The 14,633-nt window shown below is 39.7% G+C and overlaps 2 protein-coding genes across 2 annotated transcripts; one reads left to right on the top strand and one right to left on the bottom strand.

The window, feature by feature from the left end:
• Positions 1-686: 686 nt before the first annotated feature.
• Positions 687-4,394, bottom strand: LOC103046666 (tubulin alpha-1A chain). Its single transcript, XM_022682435.2, has 4 exons — positions 4,285-4,394; positions 2,269-2,491; positions 2,014-2,162; positions 687-1,925 (listed from the first exon to the last, which is right to left on the bottom strand). Exons 1-4 carry the CDS (start codon positions 4,285-4,287, stop codon positions 945-947), a joined length of 1,356 nt encoding a protein of 451 aa, XP_022538156.1. The 5' UTR covers positions 4,288-4,394; the 3' UTR covers positions 687-944.
• Positions 4,395-6,065: 1,671 nt separating this feature from the next.
• LOC111195381 (tubulin alpha-1B chain) lies at positions 6,066-10,763 on the top strand. Its single transcript, XM_022682434.2, has 4 exons — positions 6,066-6,203; positions 8,941-9,163; positions 9,273-9,421; positions 9,496-10,763. The coding sequence occupies exons 1-4, from the start codon at positions 6,201-6,203 to the stop codon at positions 10,474-10,476; spliced, it is 1,356 nt and encodes a 451-aa protein (XP_022538155.1). The 5' UTR covers positions 6,066-6,200; the 3' UTR covers positions 10,477-10,763.
• The last annotated feature ends 3,870 nt before the right edge of the window (positions 10,764-14,633 follow it).

A 14,633-nucleotide genomic window follows, 5' to 3' on the forward strand; every position in this document is an offset into this window, starting at 1 on the left:
TCTGTATTTGGAGAAACTGCAAAGTAAGAATTACATTGTACAGTGTAACTACTTGTTTCTGCTGTGCATATGACAATGAAACACTTCAATCTTGAATAAACACATATATAGCAGTGAGCTATATATATGTCATATATATGTCAGTATAAAGAGCCTCCTATTTGACTCCAGGACACTGACTTCTAAGTGAGAAAGTGTGGGTGGCAAGTCAGCATTTTTTGATTTTCAGACACAGCCATAGTAAATTTTATATGTCTAATTATCCATGATCACTTTTTAAAATTATCAACAAGCATTACAGATTACTTTAACATTATTATAGAACAATTATGGATATATATGGATATATATATATATATATATATATATATATATATATATATATATATATATATATATATATATATATATATATATATAATATATGGATGCTAAAATATCATAAAAGGTGAAACACTGCTTTACTGTTGTAGCCTTTTTACAACTGTACTCAACAAAGTCATTCATTTGGGCAGCAACAGGTAAACAATTGTTTTACTGACTATTGGTAGGTGTTAGAGGAACACACTGTGTAATTACAAATTACTCCATGCCAATAGAGGGAGCCATAGTGTAACTCCTAACTGCAGATGGCAAGTCATTATTGAACTCCAGTAAACAATAGGTTAAAATAGCACAAGACAAAATTTATTAGGAATGGTTTTATTCAGGTTTTGACAGCAAATAACAGATTACACAATGCCAGAGAAATAACAATGACTTTCATAGACATACTGCTTAAGGAGTTTTGGACTACACTGAACCTAAACCACCAGAACTGTTCATGCCTGATATGCTGTCCACCATGCTGTGACAATGGCAGCAGCAGTCAGTCCCAAGAATAGGCCCTACTCGGTTCTTTCTAACACAATGTGGAGAGACATACAGGAACAATTTTAGGACGTTTAGTACTCCTCTCCCTCCTCCTCTCCCTCGCCTTCTACGGAATCAACGCCAACCTCCTCATAATCCTTCTCCAGAGCCGCCATATCCTCTCTGGCCTCAGAGAACTCTCCCTCCTCCATACCCTCTCCTACGTACCAGTGCACAAAGGCACGCTTGGCGTACATCAGGTCGAACTTGTGGTCGAGCCTGGCCCAGGCCTCTGCGATAGCTGTGGTGTTGCTAAGCATGCACACGGCTCTTTGGACTTTGGCCAGGTCACCGCCAGGGACCACAGTGGGGGGCTGGTAGTTGATACCAACCTTGAAACCAGTTGGGCACCAGTCCACGAATTGGATGGAACGCTTGGTCTTGATGGTGGCAATGGCGGCGTTGACGTCTTTGGGTACGACGTCACCACGGTACAGCAGGCAGCAGGCCATGTACTTGCCGTGACGTGGGTCACATTTCACCATCTGATTTGCAGGCTCAAAGCAAGCATTGGTGATCTCTGCCACTGAGAGCTGCTCGTGGTAAGCCTTCTCAGCAGAGATGACTGGGGCATAGGTGGCCAGAGGGAAGTGGATACGAGGGTAGGGCACCAAGTTGGTCTGGAACTCAGTCAGATCAACATTGAGGGCACCATCGAATCGGAGAGAGGCTGTGATGGAGGACACGATTTGACCGATAAGCCTATTGAGGTTGGTGTAGGTAGGACGCTCGATATCGAGGTTCCTACGGCAGATGTCGTAGATGGCCTCATTGTCCACCATGAAAGCACAGTCGGAGTGCTCGAGGGTGGTGTGGGTGGTCAGGATGGAGTTGTAGGGCTCCACCACAGCGGTGGACACCTGAGGAGCTGGGTAGATGGAGAACTCCAGTTTGGACTTCTTGCCGTAGTCCACGGAGAGGCGCTCCATCAGCAAGGAGGTGAAACCAGAGCCGGTACCACCTCCAAAACTGTGGAACACCAGGAAGCCCTGGAGACCAGTGCACTGGTCAGCCTAGAAGAGATACAGAATAGATTTGTTAAATTGTTAAATTGTCAGACTCAGATTAGGGTAATCAATAAATCTAACATAAAGTCCTCACCAGTTTGCGGATCCTGTCGAGAACCAGGTCGATGATTTCCTTGCCAATGGTGTAATGGCCACGAGCGTAGTTGTTGGCAGCATCTTCTTTTCCAGTGATGAGCTGCTCAGGGTGGAACAGCTGGCGGTAAGTGCCGGTGCGAACCTCGTCTGAGAGACAAGAGGACCAAGATGATGATGAAGCATCAGATCTAAGCTGATGGTACTAAACTGGCAGGTGATGAAATACAGTCATCATAACTGGGGAACTGCTTACCAATCACAGTGGGCTCCAGATCTACAAACACTGCTCTGGGGACGTGCTTGCCAGCTCCTGTCTCGCTGAAAAAGGTGTTGAAGGAGTCGTCCCCGCCACCGATGGTCTTGTCACTGGGCATCTGACCATCCGGCTGAATGCCATGCTCAAGGCAGTACAGCTCCCAGCAGGCATTGCCAATCTGGACGCCAGCCTGTCCAACATGGATGGAGATACACTCACGCTGTTGGAAGAAAAATGCCATTGAAGTCACTCAATTAAAATCACACATGAAAAAGATATATATAGGTCTGTCACGATAGTTACATTATCGACTTATCATACAAAATACAAGCATGACTTCAAATATTTTGCTAACCTCAAGATTGACCACAATTACTATATGGCTTTATTTTACATAAGAATTCATGTTACCAATAGTTGACAGTCAGGGGTAAAGAGGTGTTCCCTGAGGCTCCGATATTTGGTTTTAAAGTGACAGTCTGTAAGTTTCGAAGCTTTGGGGATTTAGTGGCCTCTCTGGTGAGAATGTGTAATTGCACAGAGCATGTGGAAAAGGAGCTGCTATTTAAATGCATGCTTTATGCAATACTCATAAGGGAAACTACACAAATTAATTCACTCAACGTTATTGTGCACACCTTTTTCAATTAAATGCTAGACTATGTTATATGTATATTTTGCGATATTTTGCTGGTCTGTGATATATATTGTGAAACGTATTAGATTTAGCCAAGAATGACTGTTCAAATAATAATGCCATAATATTAATAATGAACTGTGTGTAATATAAACTGGAGTAAAATTAATGATGTTGATTCAGATATAATGGTAATGCATGTTAAGCTATGGAAAAAAAAACAATGTCAATCATTGCTAAACTGATATATTGTGCACCCCTATTAGAATGGCAAGTGGAGTGTGTTTTAGGAATGCACTGTTGAACTTTATAACTTTAAAAATAATCAAAATAATATAAATTAGATAAAAAATTGATTTTAAAGTAGCAAAACCAGTCAATTGTAGTAGTATGCATAGCCAGTATTGCTAGGTCCTTTTCCAGCGTACAACAGATCCATCATCAAGTATAGGTTTGAAATATTGGCAATATTAATCGTGCTTCAATAAAAATGTGTATCCTTACAGTAGATTTGCTGTAGAAACTAGGCCTATGTATTTGTATCACTGTACATGTGTAAATCAGTATAAATTGAAATAAACAGCGTCCAGCATATTTAACATAAACAATGTGTGTATTACTTCGTAATAAGAATTGTATTCACAAATACTTAAAGCATTTTAAGTATTTATAATTTGTGACTATATTAACTATATGCAGGTTTCTGACTAATTGTTAAGAGACCACCTTAAATGTTTGTCTAAAATAATAATGATCCATATGCATGGAATATTGCAAAATAGTGGCTATAGACTTTTTTTTTATCATTAAAGAAATGGGCAGTTTTTGGCATTGCAATACCAGTTACACTGTCAAACCTGCTAGACAAGTGTATTAGTAAATTACTGAACAGTCTGCACATTTTGCATGATTCAGCATTATTGCAGTCTTTGAAATATGTGTCTGTATATTTCTGTCCAAATTATGCTCCAAAATTCTATGTACCAATATATTTTCAATTAAGTCTGATATGCTTGGTTTACTTGAGGCTTCTATAATAATATTATAAGTTTATAATTTCTAAATCTGGCATTATTAATAGCCAAACACAAGTAGCTACAAGACTAAATATATTCTGTCATTAAGTCAATTTAATTTTTAATCATTGTTTTTTTTCTACATTTCTCTAGTTGTGTTAAATCTCTTTGTGTCTGGGAACAATAAGGCAGAAGAAGCATGGTGCTGGACCCACCCTGATGCTGATCTTTAAAAGAATCAGCATTTTTCTAAACTCATCTTTAGTCTAAACCTAAACGTTTATTTCCACGTGTAAACGTCTAAAATCACAATATTGAAGGTATTTTTAATCTTATGCAGAAATAAAGTTGATATCTCACCATTTTGCCCTGTTTCTGGAGATGATGCTGACGCTGGAGAGATGGACGCGGTCCAGACAACGGGGGAAGCAGAGTAAAGAGGCGGCGCTCTTACTGAGCATGCGCGCAGGGATTTCTCCACCCGTTTTCCGGAGAGCCACGCCCTCCTGTGCTGACTGGGATTGACCAATGGTTATAGCGGACTCCGCGTTGGTGTGATCTACTAGCCAATTGCAGCGCGGTAAGGCGGGGCATATCGGAATACGGGTGGGTGAATGGAGCATTGATCCAGTATTTGGCGCAGCGAATATTAGTAGTAGGGTATTAGAGATTTACTGTAATAATCAGGTTTATACAACTATGATTGTACCACGGTGTGTATTAGTATATGTACAAATTAACATGCTAAATGTTTGTCTTAATTATAAAGTAATTATAATTACATTTGTCATACATTACATTTAAAAAACATGAAATAAATCTATATTTTTATTTAAAATTTCTTGTATTTGTTATTGTATTTTTCACAACAATCATATCTTATATTTAAGACATAATTCATTTTTAATTGGGGGCATTAATAGGTTTCTAAATATTTGACAGTCCACCTTAAATAAGCTGAGCAATATGATATTATCAGTCTCCACCCTGTGATTTTATGTTAGTTAAAATAATATTGTATGCATCTTCTTGTATGGAAAACTGCATCATAGTCACTGTACACCCACTTAATGATAGCAGTCATTCAGGGCATCCAGGAACAGTTTTTTGCACTGCAGTGCTAGTGCCAGTTACACCATCAGGATAAGTGAATTTATAACTAGTCTGCACTATTAATTTTGCATAATTTAGCATTGTAGCGTTATTATATATATTGTATATATGTTATATTATATTATATTATATCAGATTTCTTTTATTATTATTATTTGCTATATGTGTATGTGGTGTGTGTGGCCTCCAGGCCACCGCCCTTCTTTGTCTGGTCGTTTTTGCTGCAGCACAATGACGTCACCATCTGCAGTGCGCCACGTGATCAGCATCCCTCATCAATAATGGACCCGCCTGTCTGGTGCCTTTTTATTCCACTCAAAATCCCAGTTATAAATGTATTAACAGGTGTAACTAATTATCTATATTTTTTCATATTATTATCATAATGTAAACCTTTATGTGCCCATATGACTGGTTATTAATTAAAGATGATCTTCAGTAGTAAAAAAAAAGAAAAAACCTGGACTGATAGCTGCTTTATAGCATAAGCAGAATGTGCATCCTACATTTGTATTTGCAGAGCTTTATATAACAACAGATGAATGCAGGTAACATTTTTGAGCATGCACATATTACAAATATGCTTAATTTGCAGAGATACATGGAAATCCCCCATTCTGTATAAAAATCAGTCTTGAGCACACATGAATGAAATTTGTTTGATTATACATGTTTGTGCATTCTTGCAATATGCAATGTGGTGGAAACAAACTGAATTACAGTACAATCTCACTGTCTGTGTAAAAAATGCTATTTATGACCATATTGAGTGTGCAAAAATGTAAATTTGCTTGACTATACGTATTCATTTATTCTTGCTACATGCACTGTGTAGAAAACTAGGGGCATATACCAGTCTTCATATTAAATGCAGTTAGGGACCAATATTAAGCATGCACAAATGTAAATGTTCAAATCTGTGCAAATTAGTGCATTCCTTCAGCATGCATTGTGCAGAACTACAATGAAATTCCACTGTCTGCCATCTCAATGCCTCGTGTGCACGAGCCCAGCCCCCCTCGGGCCCGTGCCTTTATAAAGTGGTGCGCCACACCGACAGCAAGCAGTTACTGCATCGACTCTTAGCCGTCGACGAAGGTAACCAAACCGCATCAAGAAACCCAATTTCCCTTTGTGTGAGCTGACCATCTAAACATCTCAAAATGGTAAGTACACATATATATATATATTTTATATGATATTAATTGTATATATATATAAAAGTGTTTGTATGATGTAGAGACAGACATGTCTGAAATGACATAATATAATCTGAATTTATTAAATCCTATTTTTACACGCACCTAGTGAGCTATATGTTTTTATTAATCGGTTTGTTTTAATGGATTATTATTTATATAAGCTGCTTATTCTTATATTATCTAGTTAGGTTAGGTTAACGTTAGGCATATGATGTTCCCTGTCTTCTCTGGGCGATTTACTCAGTGTAACTTTATTACACGAGCTGTTACTGGTTTGAAAAGACAAATAAGTCAAAATGTTCTATATTGTATTCGCTCATTTTATCGCGCTAGTTTTGAATAGGGTCAATTTAGACGTCTGTAAGACGTGGGCGGAGCGCGTCCGTGCTTTTTCCTCTTCGTTTTTAAAATATATATATATATATTTGAATGTCGTAAGTTTTATGTGGCTAAAGCTATGAAATAACATTTATATATTTTCAGTAGTGTAATTTGACCTGTACATTACGTTATAGTTATAGGTGTATAGCTATATCAGCCCTGATAGCAAAGAACATCGAATAAACGTTGTTTTTGATGGAATTATTACATGATCTTTTTAGAGTGGTTAATGGATAAAAGCTAACTAGTTAGAAATATTAGCTCTCACATATGTTAAATATGATCTAGCAACCGCATTTCTATACAGCGCTAATTACATAGCTAATCTAGCTAAATAGATTCTCGGATGCGACGAATTGCCCGTTCCACCTTAATTCCTACATGTATCTAACATGCAGGCTGGCACCAAAATGCCATTGCTGTACCACTATTTAAGGTGGAACACTATCAAACCTCCTTTATTTGAATCGTGAAAGAGTTTATCGGGGTCAGAACTCAATTCTTTTGAAATGTAAATGCATTTCTCGGAGCAGTGGCTTCCCTAGAGCCTGTAAGACAGAAGGTTAGTCAGAAAAGCCGATTAGCATTTGTGGTTCTCTCTCAGTGTCTGTTCAGAACAGTGAGGAGAGGGAATGTCACAGGCTCCCCGCCGAGACCAGTGCGGGGGGATGGGGACACCCGCCCCTCAAAGACAATTACTGGCTTATAGCCTCACAGCTTTAACCACAATCAAACTTAGTCAAAACCTCCACATACCTCCAATTATCGTCGAATATTCGTGTTTATATAGCAACTGCAGGGTTTATTAGTTGCTACTTTCAGTATTTTAGTCCGAAACGAATGAATGAATGAATCTGAAAGAGAAACCCTGTTGCTAGGCAACGGGCATACTGTGCAAATCCCTTGGCAGCAGCTGGATGGAGTCTGAGACCGAGGAAGGATCCCTACATAGTGCACCATATATACCATATATATGGAAAAAAATAAGAGACCACTTAAAAATGACGAGTTTCTTTGATTTTACCAAATTAAAAGCCTTTGGAATATAATCAAGAGGAAGATGGATGATCACAGCCGTCAAACCAAGCTTAACTGCTTGAATTTATCCAAAAGCAGTGTGTAAGACTGGTGGGGGAGAGCATGCCAAGATGCTTGAAAACTGTGATTAAAAACCCGGGTTATTTTTGCATTGAGGTCTGAATTTTTTTTTTGGTTATTTCAGCCATTTCTAATTTTCTGCAAATAAAGGCTCTAAATGACATTAGTTTTATTTGGAATTTGGGAGAAATGCTGTCCGCATTTTATAGAATAAAACAACAATGTTCATTTTACTCAAACATATACCTATAAATAACAAAATCAGAGAAACGTATTCAGAAACTGAAGTGGTCTCTTGTTTTTTTTTTCAGAGCTGTAAGTGGTCTCCAGGCAAAAAGAATCCTCCTATACATGTTTTGTCACATACATGTTTTGCTATGTAGCCCATTATATATCTATAAATATTTATTTTTCACCTAGATAAAATACTTTATATTAATTTTTACACAAATAGTGTACTGCTCTGTAGTGTATTTGGTGTGTTCTAAGCATAGATAGAATGCATAATGCATAAATCTAAATGAATAAATACATTTATCAAATAATTATTCAAAGAAAAAGCAATTTCAAAGCTACTATGTAAAAAGATTTTGGGATGGGATTTTTTCAGACAGACTAGGCTGGAAAATGGAAATGAGGGCGTAGTCGAATGGAAGAAAGCAAGGGTGAGTGACGGGACATGGCGTGATTTGCACTACCCCCGCCCTTCTGCGGCACACACTGTGATCCTCGCTGCTAGTTCACTTGCTGTGCCAACATTTACGCCAAGCCAGGGACGGATCGAGGTCTTGCCAAGCCTGTGGGCACAAGTGACTTTAAAAGCCTCATTAATCTAAGTAGTGAAGCACTAGAAATATAAGTAGCCAAATATAGATAGATTTGTGTATGATTACAGTTGTGGACAGAGCCCCTGGGCATTGGCCTGTCTGGCCATAGCTTGAGTTTTTGCTAATGCCATCTTAAACTGTTCTGAACTGGATGCTGCTACAGCCTTGCGCCTTTATATATGATTAATGTAAAAGTTCTGTAGTCTGTACTACTGGAGTGGCTGTATTACTTTGCATTAAAAACATAATTTAATGTAGATTTGCAGGTCTGACTAGGGCTTTATCTGTAATCTTAAGCACATCATGGTCTTTATTTGCATGATCTGTTAGGACAGTTAAGATTGATGTTTGTCTTTATGTATGACTTGAATAACTGGTTCTTTTTCTTCCAACAGCGTGAGTGTATCTCCATCCACGTTGGCCAGGCTGGCGTCCAGATTGGCAATGCCTGCTGGGAGCTGTACTGCCTTGAGCATGGCATTCAGCCGGACGGTCAGATGCCCAGTGACAAGACCATCGGCGGAGGGGACGACTCCTTCAACACCTTTTTCAGCGAAACAGGAGCTGGCAAGCACGTCCCCAGAGCAGTGTTCGTGGATCTGGAGCCCACTGTGATTGGTAAGCAATTCTCCATTTATGATGACTGTATTAAATCACCTGTCTGTTTAGTGCTGTTAGATCAGATCTGATGTTTTATCATCATTAACTTGTTTCTATTGTCCTTCAGACGAGGTTCGTACCGGCACTTACCGCCAGCTGTTCCACCCTGAGCAGCTCATCACTGGAAAGGAAGATGCTGCCAACAACTACGCTCGTGGGCATTACACCATCGGCAAGGAAATCATCGACCTGGTTCTCGACAGGATCCGCAAACTGGTGAGGACTTTATGTTTGATAAGGTTTATGATCTGATTACTTAGATTAACAAATCTATTCTGTATCTTTTCTAGGCTGACCAGTGCACTGGTCTCCAGGGCTTCCTGGTGTTCCACAGCTTTGGAGGTGGTACCGGTTCTGGTTTCACCTCCTTGCTGATGGAGCGCCTTTCTGTCGACTACGGCAAGAAGTCCAAGCTGGAGTTCTCCATCTACCCAGCTCCACAGGTGTCCACCGCTGTGGTGGAGCCCTACAACTCCATCCTGACCACCCACACCACCCTCGAGCACTCCGACTGTGCTTTCATGGTGGACAATGAGGCCATCTACGACATCTGTCGTAGGAACCTCGATATCGAGCGTCCTACCTACACCAACCTCAACAGGCTGATCAGCCAGATTGTGTCCTCCATCACCGCCTCCCTCCGATTCGATGGTGCCCTCAATGTTGATCTGACCGAGTTCCAGACCAACTTGGTGCCCTACCCTCGTATCCACTTCCCTCTGGCCACCTACGCCCCAGTCATCTCCGCTGAGAAAGCTTACCACGAGCAGCTCTCAGTGGCAGAGATCACCAATGCTTGCTTTGAGCCTGCAAATCAGATGGTGAAATGTGACCCACGTCACGGCAAGTACATGGCCTGCTGCCTGCTGTACCGTGGTGACGTCGTACCCAAAGACGTCAACGCCGCCATCGCCACCATCAAGACCAAGCGTACCATCCAGTTCGTGGACTGGTGCCCAACTGGTTTCAAGGTCGGTATCAACTACCAGCCCCCCACTGTGGTGCCCGGCGGTGACCTGGCCAAAGTCCAGAGAGCCGTGTGCATGCTTAGCAACACCACAGCTATCGCAGAGGCCTGGGCCAGGCTCGACCACAAGTTCGACCTGATGTACGCCAAGCGTGCCTTCGTGCACTGGTACGTAGGAGAGGGTATGGAGGAGGGAGAGTTCTCTGAGGCCAGAGAGGATATGGCGGCTCTGGAGAAGGATTATGAGGAGGTGGGTGTTGATTCCATTGAGGGTGAGGGAGAGGAGGAGGGAGAGGAGTATTAAACAAGATGTTCTCCCAACCCAGTCACTAGTATGCTATCACACATCAGGAGATTTTCAGCACTGATCCAGTAGTATGAGAGCATTCTCACACAGTCCTGCTTTCTCTTATAAATGTTCAGTTTATCTGAAGTCTGTTCACTGATGCTATGATGTGTTGATGATGGGATGTCATGTTGATAGAAATGGTTTTCAACTTGCTGTTATACTCTTGCTCTCCTGAGAAAGATAAACACACTTGTCTGTCATCTTCTGACTGTGATGCACAATAAATTATTGAGGGAAAATAATGTATTTTGTCTGTTTTTTTTTTTAAATATATAAAGATATTGCACACAAATCCCATACCCATACAATATTTTTTTTTACTTTAATTACTTATTTAAATTTCCCTGCCGAATAAGCAGATTTTTTTCTGGAGCAGTTTGTGGTATACACGAGATCTGGTCTTGATCCGACCCAGCTATCAAATATACTTTTTTAAATTGAGCTACACTGCTGATTAGGTGCAATGCATTCTTATATATAAGCCAGATAATATTCTGCCATAAACAAACGGTGACTCTGCTGCTTCATGCTGTTTACATGCACAGTGTGTGCAGCGCTCACTCCTTGCAGCCCAGTAACTCTGTTTACTATATCTGCTCTGCATGTCCAAAACCTTGCTTAAAAAGCAGCCACACATTTTCAGCGTTCAGTGTTAAAGCAGCTTCACACTGCACAGATATACACACTGAAACAGAATCTTTTCACTATATTTACTTTCTTGCTACTGCGCCAGACAGCTCTGACCAATCAGAGAAGACAATGTGCTTGCATTGGTGTGCATGCGTTGGTGCGCATTTTGGTGCGTTTAGGTTGGTGCCTGTGTGAAACCAAACATGAGGACTCATCAACTGATCCGGACTGTAGAAACAAACTACAGGTGTGAAAACACCCCTTTTATACTCAGCAAATTAAGTTCTAATTCAAAAATCCTTACAACCAAGCTGAGTTGTTCACAAGAAAGTAAAAAATTTCCTCTGTCCAATTTGTCATGCATTCTTTATAACAGTGCCCCAAGTTTGTTTTATATCCCCTTAAACATACAAGTATATACAAATATAGCATTTTAATTTACACCACTTATATAAATATTATACCACAGTAAGAACGGACCCTGCAATGTGATTGCCTGAGAGGCATTCTATGAGTACCATTATCAACCGGTAATGCACTGCAACTGAAGCTCTCCATAAATTACTCCACCACTTACAGGTAACCTAGCAACGATGCAGCTTTTACAAACCAAACAGCGCAGCTACAAACAACAATATAACTATTTTAACTTGCAGAGTTTGTATAACCAAACAGATCATATTTTCTCATGGGTCTGTCCCAAAACCTAGGGAGCTCTCTACATAGACAGCATCTTACGTCATTGGATGCGCATTCCCGAGAAGTAGGCTGTCCCAATTCTTAGATACCTTAAAATGCTGTCTACTAAGATACCTTATTCTGACCCTGTAATAAGAGAGCATTAGACCCTTCCTCAGCCGGTAAGGCAATCCCATGATGCAGCGCGGGGCAGCACAGCGTAGCTCAACGTCTTCCATCCATCATGGCGGACGGAAGTGGATCGGCCAGCGCCGAAGTCATTTTTAAATGTAAGTTATTTAAGTTTATATAGCGAAAGTGTGGTGTTTCATGAGTTTTCTTGGCATAAAATAACATAAATTAGCGTTTTATTTGTAGTTTTGGTTAGTTGCTGGCCGTTTCCCAGTTTTTTATATATCGAGGTGTTAGCATTTATGCTAGCGGGTTTTGAAGCGCCAGTGCATTGTTTTAGATGGGCTGATGCTAACTAGCCTGTTAGCTCAATAGCTAAGTAGCCTGACTGGCGATATTCAGCGCTTTTTTTTATCAGTCGCCGTAATATTTTATTAGTTAACTCAGTTAACCCTTTCTGTATAGTTAGTTAGACCTGTCGGGTTTATACGATCTGTATGTGGGCTGTTTAACGTGATAGCCAGTGTTCAGATATACAAATTACTTCCACTCTTTTAGAGAGCAGATCAGCAATAGAAGCCTTTATAAAGGCTCGCATATAGAAAGAGAGTCTCTTCACTGGGGAGAAAAACTCCGCTCTCTCAGCATGGAATTAAGAGCTTATTTAAGCTAAACTAGTTAGTTATTTAACGATAATATATTCTTATTCTATTCCATCTTAACTGATGCAGCTTTTACACTTAAATACATTAATCCAACCAGCTAGCTAATGGCTAATGATTACAATAATAAAACAATAGGTTTGTGGCAAATTAGTTGATAGAAAACCCGCTCTAGAAAACTAGTTAATACGTAACTAATGCATTGTCAGTTACAGCATATCTAAGATAATATTAAGCTAATAATTGCTTAAGTTATACATTCATGCATTTATGGATCTTTCTAAACTAATTAAAAAATGTAGGTAGATTTTGCAAAATGTTTGATTACACTTAAATCGAAGCCTTTGTGTAGATCACTGAAGTTAAAATGGTGTTATTTTCCTCAACTATAAAGCATCTTAATGCCATAATTTGTTTTTGTTTGTTCTTTGACAGGACTGTTCTTCTGGAATTGGGGCTTGCGGACAAAGTAAAAGAAATGGGACAACTTAAAAAATAAATACAATGTAAGTTCAAAGATGAACCTGAAATTGTGTAGAATAATTTATGTATTTTATTGATTTTTATGTATTGATTTGAGTGTAGTATAGATATGTAAATTATTGTTAAAGTATAATTGAGGGGGAGAGAGAAGAGAGCAGAGCAGGAGCGGTCAGACTGCTTGTATAACCAACTAGAAAATCTAGTTAACAAAATTAACTGAGATTAATTTATGCATGTTTTACAATAAAGTTGTCGTTTTTTTTTTAAGTTGAGAACTGGCATTTGTGTGTTTTTAAAGCAGTCATGGAAAACTGATGCATGCCTTGTAGGTATTCTATACTGATATAAACTTACTTAATAGGTTGTTCATAATAACACTGAAATTCATACTTCAGTTATATTGTTTGTATTGTTTATTCTAACCACACTTACAGAACAAGACTAATATTAACAGTGAGTAGAACAAGTGAACTGGTTTAAAGTAGCACAAAATAAGACATTTTAAACTAGAGCATTAAACAAACATGAATGATGCATGTACAATATTTACACAATATTGGCAGTGCAAATTTAACATTTAATGAAAAACTATTTGTTTCCAGTTTGATAAAATCACTGGACACCAGCAATGTTGGCACAAAGTTGCTCCCGTAATTGGTGGCCACTGACAGCTGTGATGTCTTCTTCCTGCACATCAGCTTCCTCATCTTCATCTGCTTCCTCCTCAGGCTGAACATCTCCCGCTCCCATGCAGATGTTGTGCAGAGTGACACAGGCAGCAATCACCTCTGGCACAAACCTTGGGTTCACTTCTTGAGCATGCAGGAAAATTGACCTCCATCTGGTCTTCAGCATCCCAAAACCACGTTCAATTGTAGAACGTGCCCTTGCATGATGCCTATTGAAGGCCACCCTCTCTTCTCCTCTGACAGGCTTCTTGAATGGAGTGATGAGGGCTATGGGCTGAGAGATGCATGGGGACCCACCATCACCAAGGATCATGTAGCCTCTGGGTGGGAAAGTGGCCTGCCGATACAGAGTGCTGTAACAGAGCACCCTTGCATCATGTACTGAGCCAGGAAAGCAAATAAAAAACATCAAGAAACTTTGCCTGGTGGTCACAGACAGCCTGAAATTGCAGGGGTAGAGCTTCCAGTTTCTGTAGCACTGTGCATCAGGTTCTCCAGGGGCTTTGATTCGCACATGGCACCCACTACAGAGTGGAAAGCTGCATGGATTGCCAGCCTCACAAAGTCATCAGAGATGCTCTGCAGTTCTCCAGGTTTTGGGTGCCGGATAACTTTTCAGAGCACAGTATCTTGTAGGTCTTTCTCCCTGCAAGAAATGAAAAATTACTTTTATATATGCTATTTATTTATTTATTTATTTATTTAGTGTGTGTGAACAGTTCTTTTGCAAAACAGAAAAGTGATTTGCTCCTTTGTGTTTAAAGAATATCACTTATCTGTTTTGAAAATTAACTGTTCACACAGGTTCTATTTATTTATGTATTTATTTATTTATTTA

This window comes from Astyanax mexicanus, chromosome 24 (assembly GCF_023375975.1).
Source record: "Astyanax mexicanus isolate ESR-SI-001 chromosome 24, AstMex3_surface, whole genome shotgun sequence".
In the NCBI taxonomy this organism is placed as follows: Eukaryota; Metazoa; Chordata; class Actinopteri; order Characiformes; family Acestrorhamphidae; genus Astyanax; species Astyanax mexicanus.